Genomic DNA, 15,427 nt, shown 5'->3' on the forward strand with positions numbered 1-15,427 from the left:
GCCAGTTCGGCACTCCTGCTGTATATTGAGTTGTCATGTCATTTCTAGATACCCTCAAGGATGAATCTAACACAAACTACATCCTTCCCCCAAATACCTTCAACATATAAAATGAACTCAGCGAAACAACATATTTACGTAGAGCTCACCCCGTATGCTGTGTTATTCTGTAAACGCCTGTAAGCTAATATTGGAATGACGTAGACCACAAACTGGTAAAAGGCATCGACGTGCACTTTACAAGCTCGTCGGCAAATAAAGTTTTATTGCGCGGGCGAGCCAGGAGTTTACGCCGGTAAATATTGTCCAATGTGGAGGAATCCGCCGGTTGTTACGTAATACTCGATTACAACAATAATTATTCGAACATCGGTGAGGATTTATGTCAATCTAAGTTTTGTTGATCCTTAACTTGTTCATGTGAAAAATCTTTTAGTTTCACATAAGCATGACCTGACTACCTGCATAGTATGTGTAAGTTACATATGGTTGTAAATCAGATCATGACCATGGTTTCACAGAGAGAAGAGCAAATATTTTATTTGGTTGCGAAAGGCAGTGTTTAAATCGAACACGAAAAGTCATCAACCTCTTTGTACGTAACCAGTGCTGTAACCAAATACCTCCTTGTCGTACTCGGCTAGAAACCTGTTGATGAGAACGCGGTTTAATTCCAACAATAAATTAATTATTTTTTCGCATATGAAACAATTTAATACGAAAATGGCGTTTGCTGTATTATAATTTATTGAGGAATTATTCTTACTTGAGCATTTGATGAAGATGTTTCATGATAACTTTCATCTTATGATCTGGAATATCCATTCGAGCAAATACATCCGGCAGTTTAACTGCAGAATATCTGGTTAGTTTAATACAAAATTTCCTTTGCACAAGAAGTTACCAAACAGCCGAAGAAAATGTTGAATTCCGTAAATTAATGAACATGGAACATTAGCGCCATCTGCTGGTTGAAAATCTTGGGTAATAAGTTTCCATTTCCATACCTGGGCGTTTCATAGAAAGCACTGAGAACTTTAGCAAAAAAGTACAACACACCTAAACTATTGTTAACAATAAAAACATTGTAGGAATTTTAAGAAAACGTTGATTACATAAATCAGCATTTACAATGGAGCAATATATGAAATAACACAGACAGTTTACTTGGGAAAGTTGTACAGCACGTTTCACATCCTTGCCAGCACTTCCTACAAAAGCCTCTTGACACAATTCATTTGTTGCTATCAAATCACTCCCACAACTGTACCTGAAATATGGCATCAGTAAATCTCATCACAAGTAGAAATTAATGAAAGAAACAAATAACTAAAAGACTGGATATAACATGAATGTGGCAACAAACAATTGCCACCATTTGTGTCAAATTTGTTCAACTTGAAGGTATTTATGTAGAAATTTTGTTGATGAATGAATAGAAATCAAACCTGTCATTCTGTCGACAAAGCAAAGGCAGTGGGGAGTTCGGTCCACGTTCAGGCAACAACATCCCATGCTTGTGATTGGTCGGGGGACGGAGAAACACAATTGTTTCCATGGTAACAGGGATGTTGCCAGTTTTCAAGTGGGAAATTGCTGCTTCATCTTAACAAGTTACAGAGTAAGTTTGCCAGCATTCATAAAAGTTCACGTTAATTACTGGAATCCACGGGCATTGCTTCGATGTCAGCAGGGGTGCTCTCTGGCGACATTGGTGGTGAAATCTGATGAAGAAATAAACAAGATTAGACTAAGCCAAGCTTTCCATAGCTGTTGCACAAAATATTGTAATGTTTCAATTCTGATGTCACATGATTTTGTTCTGGGTGAAGGCATGGAGGTGGAACACATTTAGTGAGGTTTGAAAATGTTTGGGGAAGTGAATGTTGGCAAAACTTATATTTTTACCACCATCTCATCGTGGTTACTATCTGGTGAGTTGAGGTGGTGGGAGAGACGGCTTGACCTTCGTCGACCTTGGGAATCATTAGCTAACCCCGTTCGATCAAGTTTAGGTTGGTCAGGAATCAGGTACATGTGTGTTTCCTCGATTATTTGTTCCTCTGCTGTTTTCTTTCTGTTCATTAATGAGGAAAAGTCAAAAAATGTTTGCTGGAAAATTTCAAAATTTTACTTTGGTTTTCCACTCTTCGACAGTGGAGAGGATTTTTTCTTTTGTGGCGTCGACAAACCTTCTAAAAAATATTTTTTAGTTTTGTCCAAACCGTGATTGAAATTGTTTAAGAGCACACCTCACCTTTTATTGCAGAACTTTTTTGATTCTCAGAAGGCAAACTTTTTTCAATGTTATTTTCCAACTTTAGTGGAAACTTTTCAATGTAAGGTTTTCTGAAAAAATACATATTGTTGATAATATCAGTTTCAAAGAATGTTCCAATTCATACTTTTGCGATTGTTCCCCCATACTTTCCATGCTACTTCTCGTGCTACTTTCCATGCTGCTTCCCATGATAGTTTTGGCCGCCAACCCCACGCATTGGTCACGCTCACAATAATACAGAAGAATGATTGGGAGCATGAAATCGAACACGATCCTTAAGTCTTCACAGGTTTCCTTGCACAAATTTAAACTGAAAAGGACCAAAAACCCATTCAAGCAAACCCAGCAATTATCCAAACCAAGCTACTCAGAGATAAAATATAAAAGCATCTCACTTTTTTTCAGGCGGTACATCGGCATTGGGTTGAGTAACTTTAAGATGTTTTTCTGATGATGGAAGATGGGCAACGTTCAGTGCAAAATATTTGACATAATTCTCAAGGATTTGGACAATGTTGAGTTTAGCCGGCAACTCTACAAGCTTTAAAACAGAAGTAAGCTTTCAGAAATGTTAGACAATGTAAAATTGCAACTTAAAAAAAACCTAATATTGGACCAAAAATCTAAGACAGTACGACCAGACCTGTTGCCACCTGACTCTTGTATTTTTATGGGGACAAAACTAACCAACCTTCTCACCATGTTTCTGTCTTTAATCATGACAGCATCGTCTTGCAGACGTTGCAACAACACAGGTGGAATATCAATTTGAAGAGGCTTTTTGGGAATAACAGGACTTGGTGTGGGAGGGTCAGAAGAAAGATCAGGGAAAAATGAGTCGTTACTGCATCCAGCTGTCTCGTCGCTACGCTTCGATGTAGCAGTTGAACGACGCCTTCTTCTCTTCTGATAAAAAACAAATAGGTTTGCAACACATTATCATATATGCTCCTAATAACTCATTATTCCATACTAGCTGTGGAGATTGACAGCTACTGTCTGATTCAGGAGCATCATCTGGAAGCAGAACTCGAAGTTGATCGCTGCTAATGCTACAATCAGAATCTGAAATTAAATTCACAAAATGTTGAGTCTTACGGCGGGAGTTTTCAACATTATTTATACCCATCCCGTTTTAAGTAAATCAATTTAAATTTTGACCACCTTTAAACTATCATTAGGTTTGCAGGGGATCTCTGCCAGCATATCAGATAACGCAGTAATATGTCATGCAATGGCAGGTAAATGTGAAGGGTGCCTGGCAAGTTGTGCGCTTGTGCACCAGTGTACTTTGGCTACAATATACTCGCGAAACCACTCAGTTGGTAGAGCGTTGGGCCTGGTTAGCCCAGGGTCGTGAGTTCAAACCTCACCGGGAGCTTGATTTTTCAAATCTTGCTCCGACTTGTCAGAAAAAAGTGGCTGATCCAGCTAGGCTGCAATGCCTGGGCTGCCAAGCCTGTAAACCTAATAATCGCGATACGATAACTGTGATCGCCAAGCAAGGACCTGCGCAGTGGGGCGATCTTGCCGTGATTGTGACCTCCAGAACACTAGCTGGTGACCCTATGGCAGTCACACATGTTGACAACTGACTGACAGAGTGAATAACATGCAAAAAGTAACTTATTGATTAAAATACCCGAAGAATCGTCATCGACCGGGGGATTTTTAAGAACACTTGCAACTCCAGGTAGATGCACTTTTTTCCTTCCATGAACTTTCCTGCAACAAATATTCTGAGTATTAAGTTTAATTGCTGCTTTAAATAATGGAGCTCAAAGAAGATGCAAGTAAAACTATGATTGCAGCAAACAATAAACATTGTTAACGTACAATTGTCGGATTGCTCTTCTTGCCAGTTTCCTCTGTAACTTTTTGTTTTCTTCATTGCTTTTCAGGACATAACTTTCGTCAGCCCACCTGTCCCATGCACTGTTCCAACCCTGGATACAATGGAATAATAATAAAATCACAAACACTAATGCAAGATGTACCTGGAAGTGAATTTTGTACTCTGGCTCCTTTTTTGTTTTTCCATCTCTTACAAAATCAAGGTCGAGAATCTGCAGAATATTTTTTTAAGGAAATGTAAACTTTAAAATTAGAAGTAGTAAAAATACCTTGGCATCATACAACACTCTTGCCTTAGACCTGTCTGGTTCAAAACATAGCACTCTTTCACCAACAGAAAACTTGGGCTTCATGACATTGAAAAAACAAATTTTAGTGCACAGCTTTTTGTTTATACTTTAGTTTCTAACCGAGCGCCCTTAAGTTGTGCACATTAATTGATCAATACACAATTTCAGTAAATTTATAGACTGAGAAGACGCAAAGAAATATTTTTCTAAACCCAGAAGCTTTGTACTTAAGTAAATATCCAACTTTATTTACCAACGAACTGGGCGTTTTAAATATTACAACTTTATCTTTATTTATAGACAGTGCAAACACTAATGTGCATCGGTGTGCAAGCATGTGTCCAACTCCCCGGGGATGTTTAAAAGTTGGACAAATATTCACTAGGTGGCGGTAAAAGGATACAAATTATTTTCGCCAAAATATTTCTGGTTGTTTTGGTTACGTGACGCTGTGATGATGTCACTGGCAAATTTGCGCAAGTTTTATATCAAGTACTTCTTACGCAGCAAGCAGCTGGCGCCGTTTTGACTTCGTAAACTCATTTGGGAAAGTTATAGAATTAATTTGGACGTAACAAAGGGTTAAGTTATGGTTTACCATGCAGAGTTCACCACCCACAATATCAACATAAATGTTGGTACGTTTTTTTGGTGTTGGCTGTGTGCTGTACCAGTACTCTGAGAAAGCCTTGTTGGAAAGCAGGCGAAACATCAGTTAATAAAAGTTACGTTGTAATGTGCCAGAAGAACTATTAAAAAAAACATAAATGTGGTTGTCCATCATGTTTGAAGGTTTTTTTTCTATTTTCGTTCTAAATGTATGAATTGTGCAAGTATGGATAGGTACACTGAGATTAAAAAGATTGGAGAGGGATCGTTTGGCAAAGCCATCTTGGTCAAACATAAGGACAATGGAAACCAATTTGTGGTTAAGGTAAAAATCTGTTGATATTTAATCCATGATCACTTACTTGAGCTTTCTTTTGCAGGAAATTGGAATTTCCAAGATGCAAGCTAAAGAACGCAATGAGGCCCGAAAAGAAGTTTCTGTTTTGTCAAAAATGCGCCACCCAAACATTGTGCAATATGTTGAATCATTTGAAGGTTACTCGTTGTTCTGCATGTTTGTTGCAAAACTCGGTGTTTTTTATTAGAAGTGACCTCTGTTTATGTTGAAAAATGTTTAATTTTGTAATGCTTTTAATTAACTTTCACTGCAGAGAATGGCAAACTGTACATTGTGATGGAATACTGTGAAGGAGGGGATTTGTACGCTCTCATCAACAAGCAACGTGGGGTTATGTTCAGCGAGAGACAAGTCCTGGATTGGTTTGTCCAGATATGTCTCGCTCTCAAACATGTTCATGACCGGAAAATTTTGCATCGGGACATAAAAACATCTGTAAGCGATATTTTACAAAATGTTGGATATAATTTCTTGTCCAAGTGAAGCTTCTTTCAATGGGTGATCATCAGTAAAGTATCAAAATATTTCTTATCAAAAGTCCATGTTTGGTTTAAATAATCAACATATTATCCTCAGTGCCAGTTGGTGGATGGCAATTTCATTTGTGGAAAACTTGTCTTTTGTGCAGAATATTTTCCTGACCAAGAGTGGCTTGATTAAACTTGGTGACTTTGGAATCGCAAGAGTTTTAAATAACACTATGGAACTAGCACGGACTTGTATCGGTGAGCTACATAAAGAACATAAGTTTTATTGTCTCGTCAATAAACTTTGGAATATTTTAACACTTACATGTTTTTCTGTAGTGATGTAATCAACTTCAAACATAGAAAGTTTTAAGTAACATATTGGATTTCAGGAACTCCTTATTATCTAAGCCCAGAGATTTGTGAAAACAAACCGTACAACAACAAGAGTGATGTGTGGGCACTTGGATGTGTCGTGTATGAGATTCTTACACTGAAACATGCTTTTGAAGCTGGAAACATGAAAAACCTTGTGCTAAAAATAATCAGGTTATTTTGACAATAGTTATTGTTACTAGCTTATATGATAACCTTATTGACATGATTAGTATGAAATAATTAAGGAAAATGATTCCATCCACACAATAATTATATGTAAATGTATTCCTACTGTAATTCAACAGCAATCACAAAGAAAATATGCCAGTCATTACTGGTAAACATCTGAGTTTCTGTTATGTTAGCAACAGAAATTCCCTACCCTGAATGTTGAAAATAGTCACTCAGTCGATTGAGAATTGTGTGTATTGTTATCACACTATTTCACTACAAAGGAAAGTGGTGACACACAAATATTACACATGGCAGCATGTGAATGTTGCAACATTTCTTGTGAACCACAGCTGGATTGACAATTGTGCCTTATATACATAATATGTTGTTAAATCTATGTTGTGCGGTAAATTTTATTGTTTATTTTGCTTGGTAGCACAACATGTTTACATGGAATCATATTTTCAATCCAAAGCTGTTTTGTTTGTTTGTTTGTTTACTAATAACTGTGCTCATTCAACACTTTGATGGTGTTTGTATCTGCTTTGCAGAGGGTCATACCCCCCAATCCCGTCACGCTACTCTCACGACCTTCGATCCCTCATTTCACAACTATTCAGGAGGAATCCACGAGAGCGTCCGTCAGTGAACAGCATTCTCAAGAAAACCTTCATATCTTCACTTACAGTCAGATTTTTGTCACCTGAAGTCCATGAGTCAGAGTTTAGTCACACGGTGATCCACAAACGTGCACGAAAACCACCCAGTCGTCCTTCGAGTGGCGTCGGTCATTATCAACCTGTTGCACGTAAATTATCACTAACATTGGCGAAACTCAATTTTTTATGGACTTTTTGTTTAATTAAAACTTGCTGCAGAAAAACGAATGAGAAATCTTGAAGTTCGAGGAGCTCCAATAAATCCAAGAAACCAACAAATTGCAGCAGCTTATGGCCCCTCGGTGGCAGCAAAGAGGCAACAAAGGCCTTCAGTTGGTCGACCACCAAAAGTTGCAAATGCTCAAAAGGCTGTCAACGATGTGCTTGAGGTATTGGTTGGATTCTTTAAACAAGTTTGTTTCACATTCAAGGGTTTGCCTCGAACTAACTCAGGCTCTTGGTTGAGATGTTTCAAAACTACAACAGTTTAATTTTGGGATGTGACATTTTTCAGAAACGACAGAAAATGATCGAGCAACAACAACAGAAAAAAGAAAAAATTCTTGCTGAGAAGAAAAAGCGTTTGGTAAGTTTTCAATTGTCTCAAACACCTTAAAATCTGCTTGCTAAAGTATATATATAAGAATCTTTTTTATTTTCATGTGTCTTTGTTGAAAAATGTTTTTAAAATATTTTAAGTTTTTAGTTTTCACATAGAAATGTTGCTTGTGCCTCAGGAGGATCTCCAGCGTCGACAGAAGGAAAGAGCACAGAAGATGTACGAGGAAAAGTTGATGAGGGATCGGGATGCAGCTCGTGTCTTGAATCTCCAGAGGTCGGCTGAGATTCTTGATGACAATGAAGACAATGTTACAAGGAAAGAGGTGACGGGGTTTTACAAACGGTTTTGCTGATAAGTGTTTGTCAAATTTCTGTGGTTCCAAGCCTTACAAAAGCTACCTACAGTACGACTGATACATTACCTTTATTGTATCGAGTGTGTTGTATGTTTCCAATATCACCATGCCACACAAAGGTGTTCTGACATATATGTGGAACCAATTGTAACAATTAAACATAACAAGTTATTAAATCTCCCAGGACAACATGGGTGTTGCTGCACGCAACCGACCAACGTCTGCTCCACCCAAGCGTGAAGATTACAACAAATATCATCAGTATCTCGACAAACTTGAAAGAGGAGACAGGTTTGTTACATCAGCAAAACTTTATGATTTCTATTTAATTTCCTTCTTTTATTTCAGATATGGAGCTGCAAATTCTGTTGCTCCCAGTTTGTGTAGAGTAAAACAGGCTTGGGAAGAAAGAAACAAAGCACAGAATGCGATACTGGACGCCCAAATAAACAGGTTGAACAAGTAATACAACTTTCTGTGTTTGTTTTGGTTATAATTTGTACCCACAATCTGTATAATTTAATCTTTTAACTGGGGAGATTTCGACAAACCCAACATCAGTGAACATTTGAGGATGTTTTTTAATGTTATGTTGCAGAGCTGCTGGTGAGGAAGCTGCCGGTCGAGCTCAAGTTGTCAACGAATACTTACAACGTCGCCAAGAAGCAGTTTACAACAAACAGAAAGGGAACAATGATTTGTACAGGGTAAGTTACAGTAGAGCTTGTTTCAACACCATAGTTCTCCTAAATTCAGTTCTTTTGTAACAAATAATACTTAAATACTTTGTAGAATGGGAATTCCAAACAACCAAAGTTTGGGGTTGCTGGGGCACTTCAACCGTTTGCAGCAAGACCTAAAGGTGGAATAATAAACCAACTTTACATTTTTATATAACTCCCAAATAATATCACAGCAATATAAAGTTTACAAAATATTTCTTAGCCACAGAAGAACTGCAGTACTTGGACCGACTGCAGCAAATCAGAATGCAAAACTACCATGAAAGAAGAGCTTTGCAGAACAAGCACATGGAAAATTACAAGGTTTTAAGTGAACTGCAGAATTAACAACTTTTTGCTTTTGTCGTTTCATTCCATCACATCTTGTTTACTTCAGAAAGTACATTTTTGAACAAAATTTTTAAAAAATGTGAAATGCCCGTCTACAGCTCATAGTGAAATAACAAAACCAATGAAGTATTTTCCAAAGGTCGTTGAAGCGGATCCAAGCTCTGTATCTGATGAGGAAATGAAGAAGAAGAAGGTAAACGCTCTCCAACAGCAAGCAAACGATCGAGCTCAGATGCTGCAACAGAACATGGAGGAAAAGAGGAGAATCATGTTGGATGCAGGAGAGAGGAACTTGGGGCAAGAGAAAAAGAAGAAATTTGATGAAAAGGTGAATTTTGTGTTAATATCATTGGAACAAATCCTCACCAAGATTGTGACAAATAATTATTGATAATTTATCCAAGATTTTGCGGGAAACTGGTTTGCTGACAATTGAATGTACCAAGGTGTAACAATAAATAAAATTTCATCAAAACTAAGCATGCACTTGTAGTTGTTACATGTTGACATTAATCCCAGTGTGTTCACTTTTCATCTGTTTTTGTATAATCACAGGCGAGAGCCCGTGGGATAATCCCACCTGACGAGCGACCGGTCAAATACAACCCGGCCCCGATAGGGATCACCCAAGCCTTGCATGCTGTTGGAGCTCCGATACTTAACCAAGAAACTAATGATGACAAACAAGATGAGGTTTGTCGGTTTCCTGTTGACCATTATTCAAGCTCATTTGTCAACTTTTCAGAGTGTGTCAAGTCCACCAAAGCTGCCAGACTCTGACATTCGCAGACAAATTCTTCAACGAGTCAATCAACGGTTCAGTGTTGATTTGGACGAAGAGGAAACAATTGAAGAAAAGAAAATGTGAGTTGCATTCTGTTGGAAATCTTGCTTGGAGATCTCACAGTAATGGTCAAATATCGAACTGGACAACATGAATGACCATCATAATCAAAATTCAAAATTTTTCAAGGATAACACAGCAATGTTTCATGCAATTGCATGATTTGCAAGGTTTTACAAAGATGATTTTTTTTAGAAACAATCTTAACAAGAAAATTGAAGATGGTTCATTGAGACCACTGCCAAGTTTGCCAAACAAGAAACCCGTTATTGCCGAGGTAACATTGTTAACTTCTCATATACTATGTCAGTATTTTTCAACCTTTTTGCCACGGAAATCTATTTTTATCAAAATAATCTTGTGGAACACCAAATTGTTGGAAGTATTGCGCGGCATTGTACTTAATCAGCAACAGGCTTGCGCAATTACATTCGTATTATTTCAAAACGAGTCTTATTGTTTCACAACAATGGAACATTCAAACTGGTGATAGTGGATGATTACTTTGATAAAAAAAGATTTTCGACCCGTGTTCCACGGAACATCAATCAATCAAACTAATAAATTTCTTGTGGAACACCTGAAGATCTTTCAAGGAGCACTGGTGTTCTGCGGAACACAGGTTGAAAATCACTGCACTATGTGAACTCAGTTGACAAGTGGCAACATTTCCTTTGTGCTCAGCCCCATAATAAAATTATTTGGGTTAAAATTCCACATCATATTTTGTGTCCACTTAATTAAATTGACGTTAAAACCCCGTGATTATTCTGTAGAAACCGATTGCATGGAAAGCATGGGGACCTGGAGGAGACATTGGTCAGAAGATATCCCAACTTCCTCTTCAGGAAACGGCTTCACAGATGGACGGTGGGTTGTATTGGGATAGTGGGATTGTAATTCTAAAATTTAATGAAATTATCAAACAATATCAGTTGTAATCTGCTTGCTGTGTTTATGATTCTGACAATCTGCACCCTTCAAACCTTTCAGTTTATCATTGATGTTTCCTTGAAACTTTTTTTACAAAATGTTTATTTATTTTTAAAAAAACTTCAACAAACTAACTGACTTCATTCTGAAACAATTAAGTTTTCCAAAACATTGACAAATTTTAAAAGCGACTCAAAACTAGCAAACGAATTTCTTGACATTTTGTTCAAAAAAGTGCACAGCAGTAAAATTATTGAACGTTTTATTCCTCAAACAATCTGTAACAAAGTTTGTAAAATTCCATCTTACAACAGCAACGTCGGCTGTTGTGAAACCGCCAACCAAACCAAAATGGTCGGCTCCGAGTCAGACCATCGTCAACAAACTAAACCAGATGACGATCAATGAACCAACCATCACCATGCCTCCTGAGAAAGGTCGGTCTTCAAAAACTAAAAATATTAAAAATAACTGTTTTTTTCTTCATTGAAGAAACCGAACCCACAATGCCACCTAGTGTTGACAGAAATGAAGCCGAACAAGCAAAAATGAAGGTGATTATTTTGTAACAAGGATTTCTAACTATTTCATTATAAATTGTGAAATATGGCAGAATAATTTCCTCCTGACCAACAAAGGTTTTTCACAAATTTCAGTCTTTCTGTCCACGCACACATGTACGGAGTCCATAAAGATACCAATGTTTTAACCATTTCAGGAGATCAAGTTTGTCAATAAAACTGTGATCCTGGAGAAGAAGAAGTCATCTTCTCAACAGATAGATGAAGATGTGAAGCATCCTGGGAAGATCCAACTTGCTCCTAAGTTTGTTCCCAAAGGAACATTTGTCATCAAGAAATCTCCAGCAAAGACTGAGGAATCATCCAGTGATGAAGAAATTGAGGAAGTTGTGATGCTGGAGGATGTTCTCAAGGATCAGGAAAATGTTCTAAAGGATCAGGAGGATGCTCCCAAGGATCAGGAGGATGCTCTCAAGGATCAGGAGGTTGTTCTAAAAGATCAGGAGGATTCAGTTAAGGTGAAGAGTGCATGGGATGAGAAGATGGAAGATCAGGAGGATTCAGTTAAGTTGAAGAGTGCATGGGATGAGAAGCTGGAAGATCAGGAGGAAGATATAAACAAGGATGTAAAAGATTCACAGGAAGAGTTGAAGTAAATATTTGTTTGGATGAAGTTTGTTGAGCAACTTTTCACATTAAAAATATTAAAATTATTTGGTGAATTTATAAATATGTCAAACCACATAAGATCTTTTCTGTATGAGAAAAACAGAATGGAATTTATTTGTTTGCACAAACAATTCTTTGTTTCTACAAATCATAATTACTTCAGTTAAAATATTATGATGTAATAAACGCAGACCCTCTACCCCCCCAAAGCGACCCCTCCCCCCCACACCTGGGTTAAGCGGAAGTCCTTTTTTCACAAAGAGAAATGAAAACGTTGATAAGATGGTGGCAACTTCACCAGTGAAACCGGTGAGTTTTGTTGTTTAACCTGGGAAATTTCCGCTTGTAACATTAAGTATTTACTCCAAATATTTTTTTAGGTGAAAATGGAAACACCAAAGTTAGACCCTCTTAGTAAAAGTTTATATTTGACGGCAAGTGATCAAGTTTTGATGAAAATTACCCTCGGACAATTCGACTCGCCCTCCCCAAAGGTTCTGATTCAATTATTTTCACAAAATTTTTGTTTTCACATTGGAAGTTCATTACATATAAATAGAGCTTGTCAAATCATTTCTTGCTGGTGGTCCCTTTTAATTGATTTAAATATTTGACCACTCTCATGTTCAAGTTATCAGGTATTTATTAAAAAAAACTTCACAAACCTGTATAGTGACCCAACATACTTGTCTGGAGACGTAGTGAAATTTTGGGGCATTGGCAAACTCATATGACCCATGAAAATCATCCTGTGACCCCCAAAAGGTCAACCTCGAGTGGGTAAACCATGGTAGCCCTGAAATATCACTAGAATTCTGTCTCCTCCAGCTCCTGAGGACTTGCTCCCTTCCCGATCTCACAAAGATCAGTGAGGAAGATCCCTCCCGATCCGTTGATGTTTTTCCTGATGATCTTCCACGCATCTCTGTTGCCTCCTCGATGAACGACACCAACTTTGATGAAGAAGAGGATATACAGGATCTTGAGAGCACAGCTTCAGGTTGTCATGACGATGATGAGGAGATGGAGATGAGAGCTCAGCTTGAGAATGCTCTTCATACAACTGCAGGTTGGTGCCCGACCATTTCACTACTTACACTGACCATGTCTCTCCAGCATACTTACTTTCCAGGTTTTTCCCCTCCTCACTCATCCGGGTTCCCAGCATCCAATCAACTCATCATCGACAATGACGAAGATGCGAGTGATGACGAATGGGAATCAGGTAAAGACACGTCATCGAGTGACGTCACATGGTTTAACGTCATATGTGTGGCATTGTCCAGGAAGCAGCAGTTCGTTTGACGATGGCGACAAGGAGGGGAAATCCCCTGATTCAGACAGTGATAGCGTTTTCAGCCGCTTGGAGCGCAACAGAGAACAGTTGGAGCGGGAACTGGGATTTGATGCTTTTTTAAATGCGTATAAATCAGTGCAGGTTTGTTACGTCGTAATGTTATTGACAGTTTCGAATGTTGGATACCGGTATCACATTTACATAAACACTCAAATTCCAGGCGATTCACGAAGACGAGGACGAAGAAGTCGCTAGGTGTCAGGAGAGAGTGAGGAAGTTGCTGGGTCCAAAATTTGATGAAATTTACCCAAGAATTTTACAACTGGTGATGGCGGATGGAGCTTACTGTGAAGGTGACATTGAAATCTGATGCAACTTCTGAAACATTTTGTTTGAAGTTAATTTTGGAATTAAATGTTGTGTGAATTGTTGAACGCAAATCCACATCTGGTATTTCAAACAAATTCTTTAGTTTTTTGGTTTAATTTTCACTTATTATAATTGAGAGATCTTATTGGTCGAAACAGTGGCCGTTCGCCTGCATTTAACGCAAGACCGCTGATTGGTTAAAGAAGGTTTTTGAGCCTAAATTTATTTGAAACAATTTTTCTATATTAAAACTTTTTCCAATTTATTCACAATAAGTTGAATTTAAACCTTGTAATGTTTCCAGATAACGATTGACCTTAAGTGACCCCTCACTTGCGAAAGAAATTTTCTTCTTCAAATGACACAGAGTGACCCCATTCACCTTTATATTCGGGATATTTTCACATCAGGTGGATCCCCCTTGCCCGAGCAATTATACGCCCTGGTTGTCATAGTGATCTGACGTGTAATTGTTCGATTCGCTACTTGCTTGCGTGTTTACCTAAAAACAACCAAGTTGATGACGTAATGACCAACGACAAGTTCAGGAGATGAATGAGCGGCGATTGTTACGTAACAAGTGTTAAAGAAAATATTGTGACGCATTATGATTTTTGTGTTATTATTGTTTGGCAATAAAGGCCTGAAGCTTGGATTATTTCGTCAGTTTTGTTGTGGAACGTACGGTGGTTCCCCACACCTGCAATAATTAGGAACGAACTGCGGTTTAATTGACGAAACCATTTTATAAACAATAAATTATTTAATGTATACACTTTAACACCACCAAGGAGGCACATCACGTGATGCACGGTGGGAATTTGACTCGTGATCAATTCCGGATTTTATAGATTCCGTGTTGCGCCGCCCACGACGTCACATAAAACGTTCGGATCAAACGAAAATTGATTTTTTGTCACCTTATGGTTTTGTGACAACATGACTAGAATCTCGTTTAATCTCATCAAGTGTCAGTTGTAGATTTTGGTTTGCTGCTGCATTCCACGCTAAATTTGTGTCAATTTGTCCGCCTTATTTTCTTCCTGCAGCTATGGTTTTGCTAATGTGTTGTTCGCCATATGTTTACGCTTGCTTAAATATTCAACGGGGACTAAATTTTGCCATGTGTCTTCCTATATGACGTCATAACAGCGAAAGATAACCTCGTAACACCCTTCTAAAATGTGTCATTGATTAAAATTTTATTCCTTCGGCGTAATTTAGGGCCGACTAATTAGAGCGAGATTGACAACCGTATAATTAAAAGATGTCAATTGTACGCACAATACGCTTTATGACGTATCAGGCGAATATTTATTGGTTGAAATAAGGCTGTGTTTTCTTCACTAAAGCAAATGGAAATGTTGACCTTGCATGCTTGAAGGAAACGGTAACTCTATAAAACATAGAAATAAATGAGACTAAAGCCTTCTTACATTCATCTCACGTTCTAATTGTTTAAAGTGTTTAAAATGGGGCAACCCACGCGTATACTTTAATATTTAACGAAATCGTTGACGCGGATGAATATTTAAAGTGATTCCCGTCAGTGACATAACTTATTCCCACAAATAATTTTGGCGCGAATCTTCGCTTGGTGGTTCGAGTTATTCCATCGCAATTCAACAAAATCTGATAATTCTCAGCAAACGACGCCATTATTTACGAACTTGCTCAATAACCTCAGTGGAAATTGCTTTGAGGCGCAGAATAATTGCTTGGATATTATAACAC

General features: G+C 38.0%; 2 protein-coding genes across 4 annotated transcripts; one reads left to right on the forward strand and one right to left on the reverse strand.

The window, feature by feature from the left end:
- Nucleotides 1-513: 513 nt before the first annotated feature.
- Nucleotides 514-4,679, reverse strand: LOC145911000 (MSL complex subunit 3-like). Of its 2 annotated transcripts, none has more exons than XM_082998230.1 (17): nt 4,405-4,679; nt 4,279-4,347; nt 4,118-4,227; nt 3,924-4,006; nt 3,255-3,346; nt 2,981-3,187; nt 2,677-2,822; nt 2,406-2,591; nt 2,258-2,349; nt 2,135-2,192; nt 1,909-2,077; nt 1,661-1,724; nt 1,449-1,605; nt 1,168-1,270; nt 905-1,007; nt 767-851; nt 514-648 (listed from the first exon to the last, which is right to left on the reverse strand). In XM_082998230.1, the coding sequence occupies exons 1-17, from the start codon at nt 4,486-4,488 to the stop codon at nt 585-587; spliced, it is 1,872 nt and encodes a 623-aa protein (XP_082854356.1). In that variant the 5' UTR covers nt 4,489-4,679; the 3' UTR covers nt 514-584. The 2 variants fall into 2 exon arrangements, with proteins under 2 accessions (XP_082854356.1, XP_082854355.1); XM_082998229.1 differs by having other exon boundaries at nt 2,135-2,195; nt 4,405-4,678.
- A 543-nt stretch (nt 4,680-5,222) lies between these two features.
- On the forward strand, nt 5,223-14,348 carry LOC145910190 (serine/threonine-protein kinase Nek1-like). Of its 2 annotated transcripts, none has more exons than XM_082997224.1 (29): nt 5,223-5,359; nt 5,415-5,529; nt 5,646-5,827; nt 6,021-6,117; nt 6,252-6,408; nt 6,963-7,219; nt 7,290-7,459; nt 7,585-7,656; nt 7,808-7,954; nt 8,172-8,278; nt 8,336-8,449; nt 8,586-8,694; nt 8,780-8,849; nt 8,933-9,033; nt 9,200-9,388; nt 9,616-9,753; nt 9,806-9,924; nt 10,100-10,181; nt 10,681-10,774; nt 11,152-11,274; nt 11,330-11,391; nt 11,556-12,010; nt 12,219-12,336; nt 12,408-12,521; nt 12,856-13,096; nt 13,160-13,252; nt 13,314-13,465; nt 13,545-13,677; nt 13,998-14,348. In XM_082997224.1, exons 1-29 carry the CDS (start codon nt 5,246-5,248, stop codon nt 14,006-14,008), a joined length of 3,936 nt encoding a protein of 1,311 aa, XP_082853350.1. In that variant the 5' UTR covers nt 5,223-5,245; the 3' UTR covers nt 14,009-14,348. The 2 variants fall into 2 exon arrangements, with proteins under 2 accessions (XP_082853350.1, XP_082853351.1); XM_082997225.1 differs by having other exon boundaries at nt 8,336-8,440.
- The last annotated feature ends 1,079 nt before the right edge of the window (nt 14,349-15,427 follow it).

This window comes from Ascidia mentula, chromosome 8 (assembly GCF_947561715.1).
Source record: "Ascidia mentula chromosome 8, kaAscMent1.1, whole genome shotgun sequence".
Classification (NCBI taxonomy): domain Eukaryota; kingdom Metazoa; phylum Chordata; class Ascidiacea; order Phlebobranchia; family Ascidiidae; genus Ascidia; species Ascidia mentula.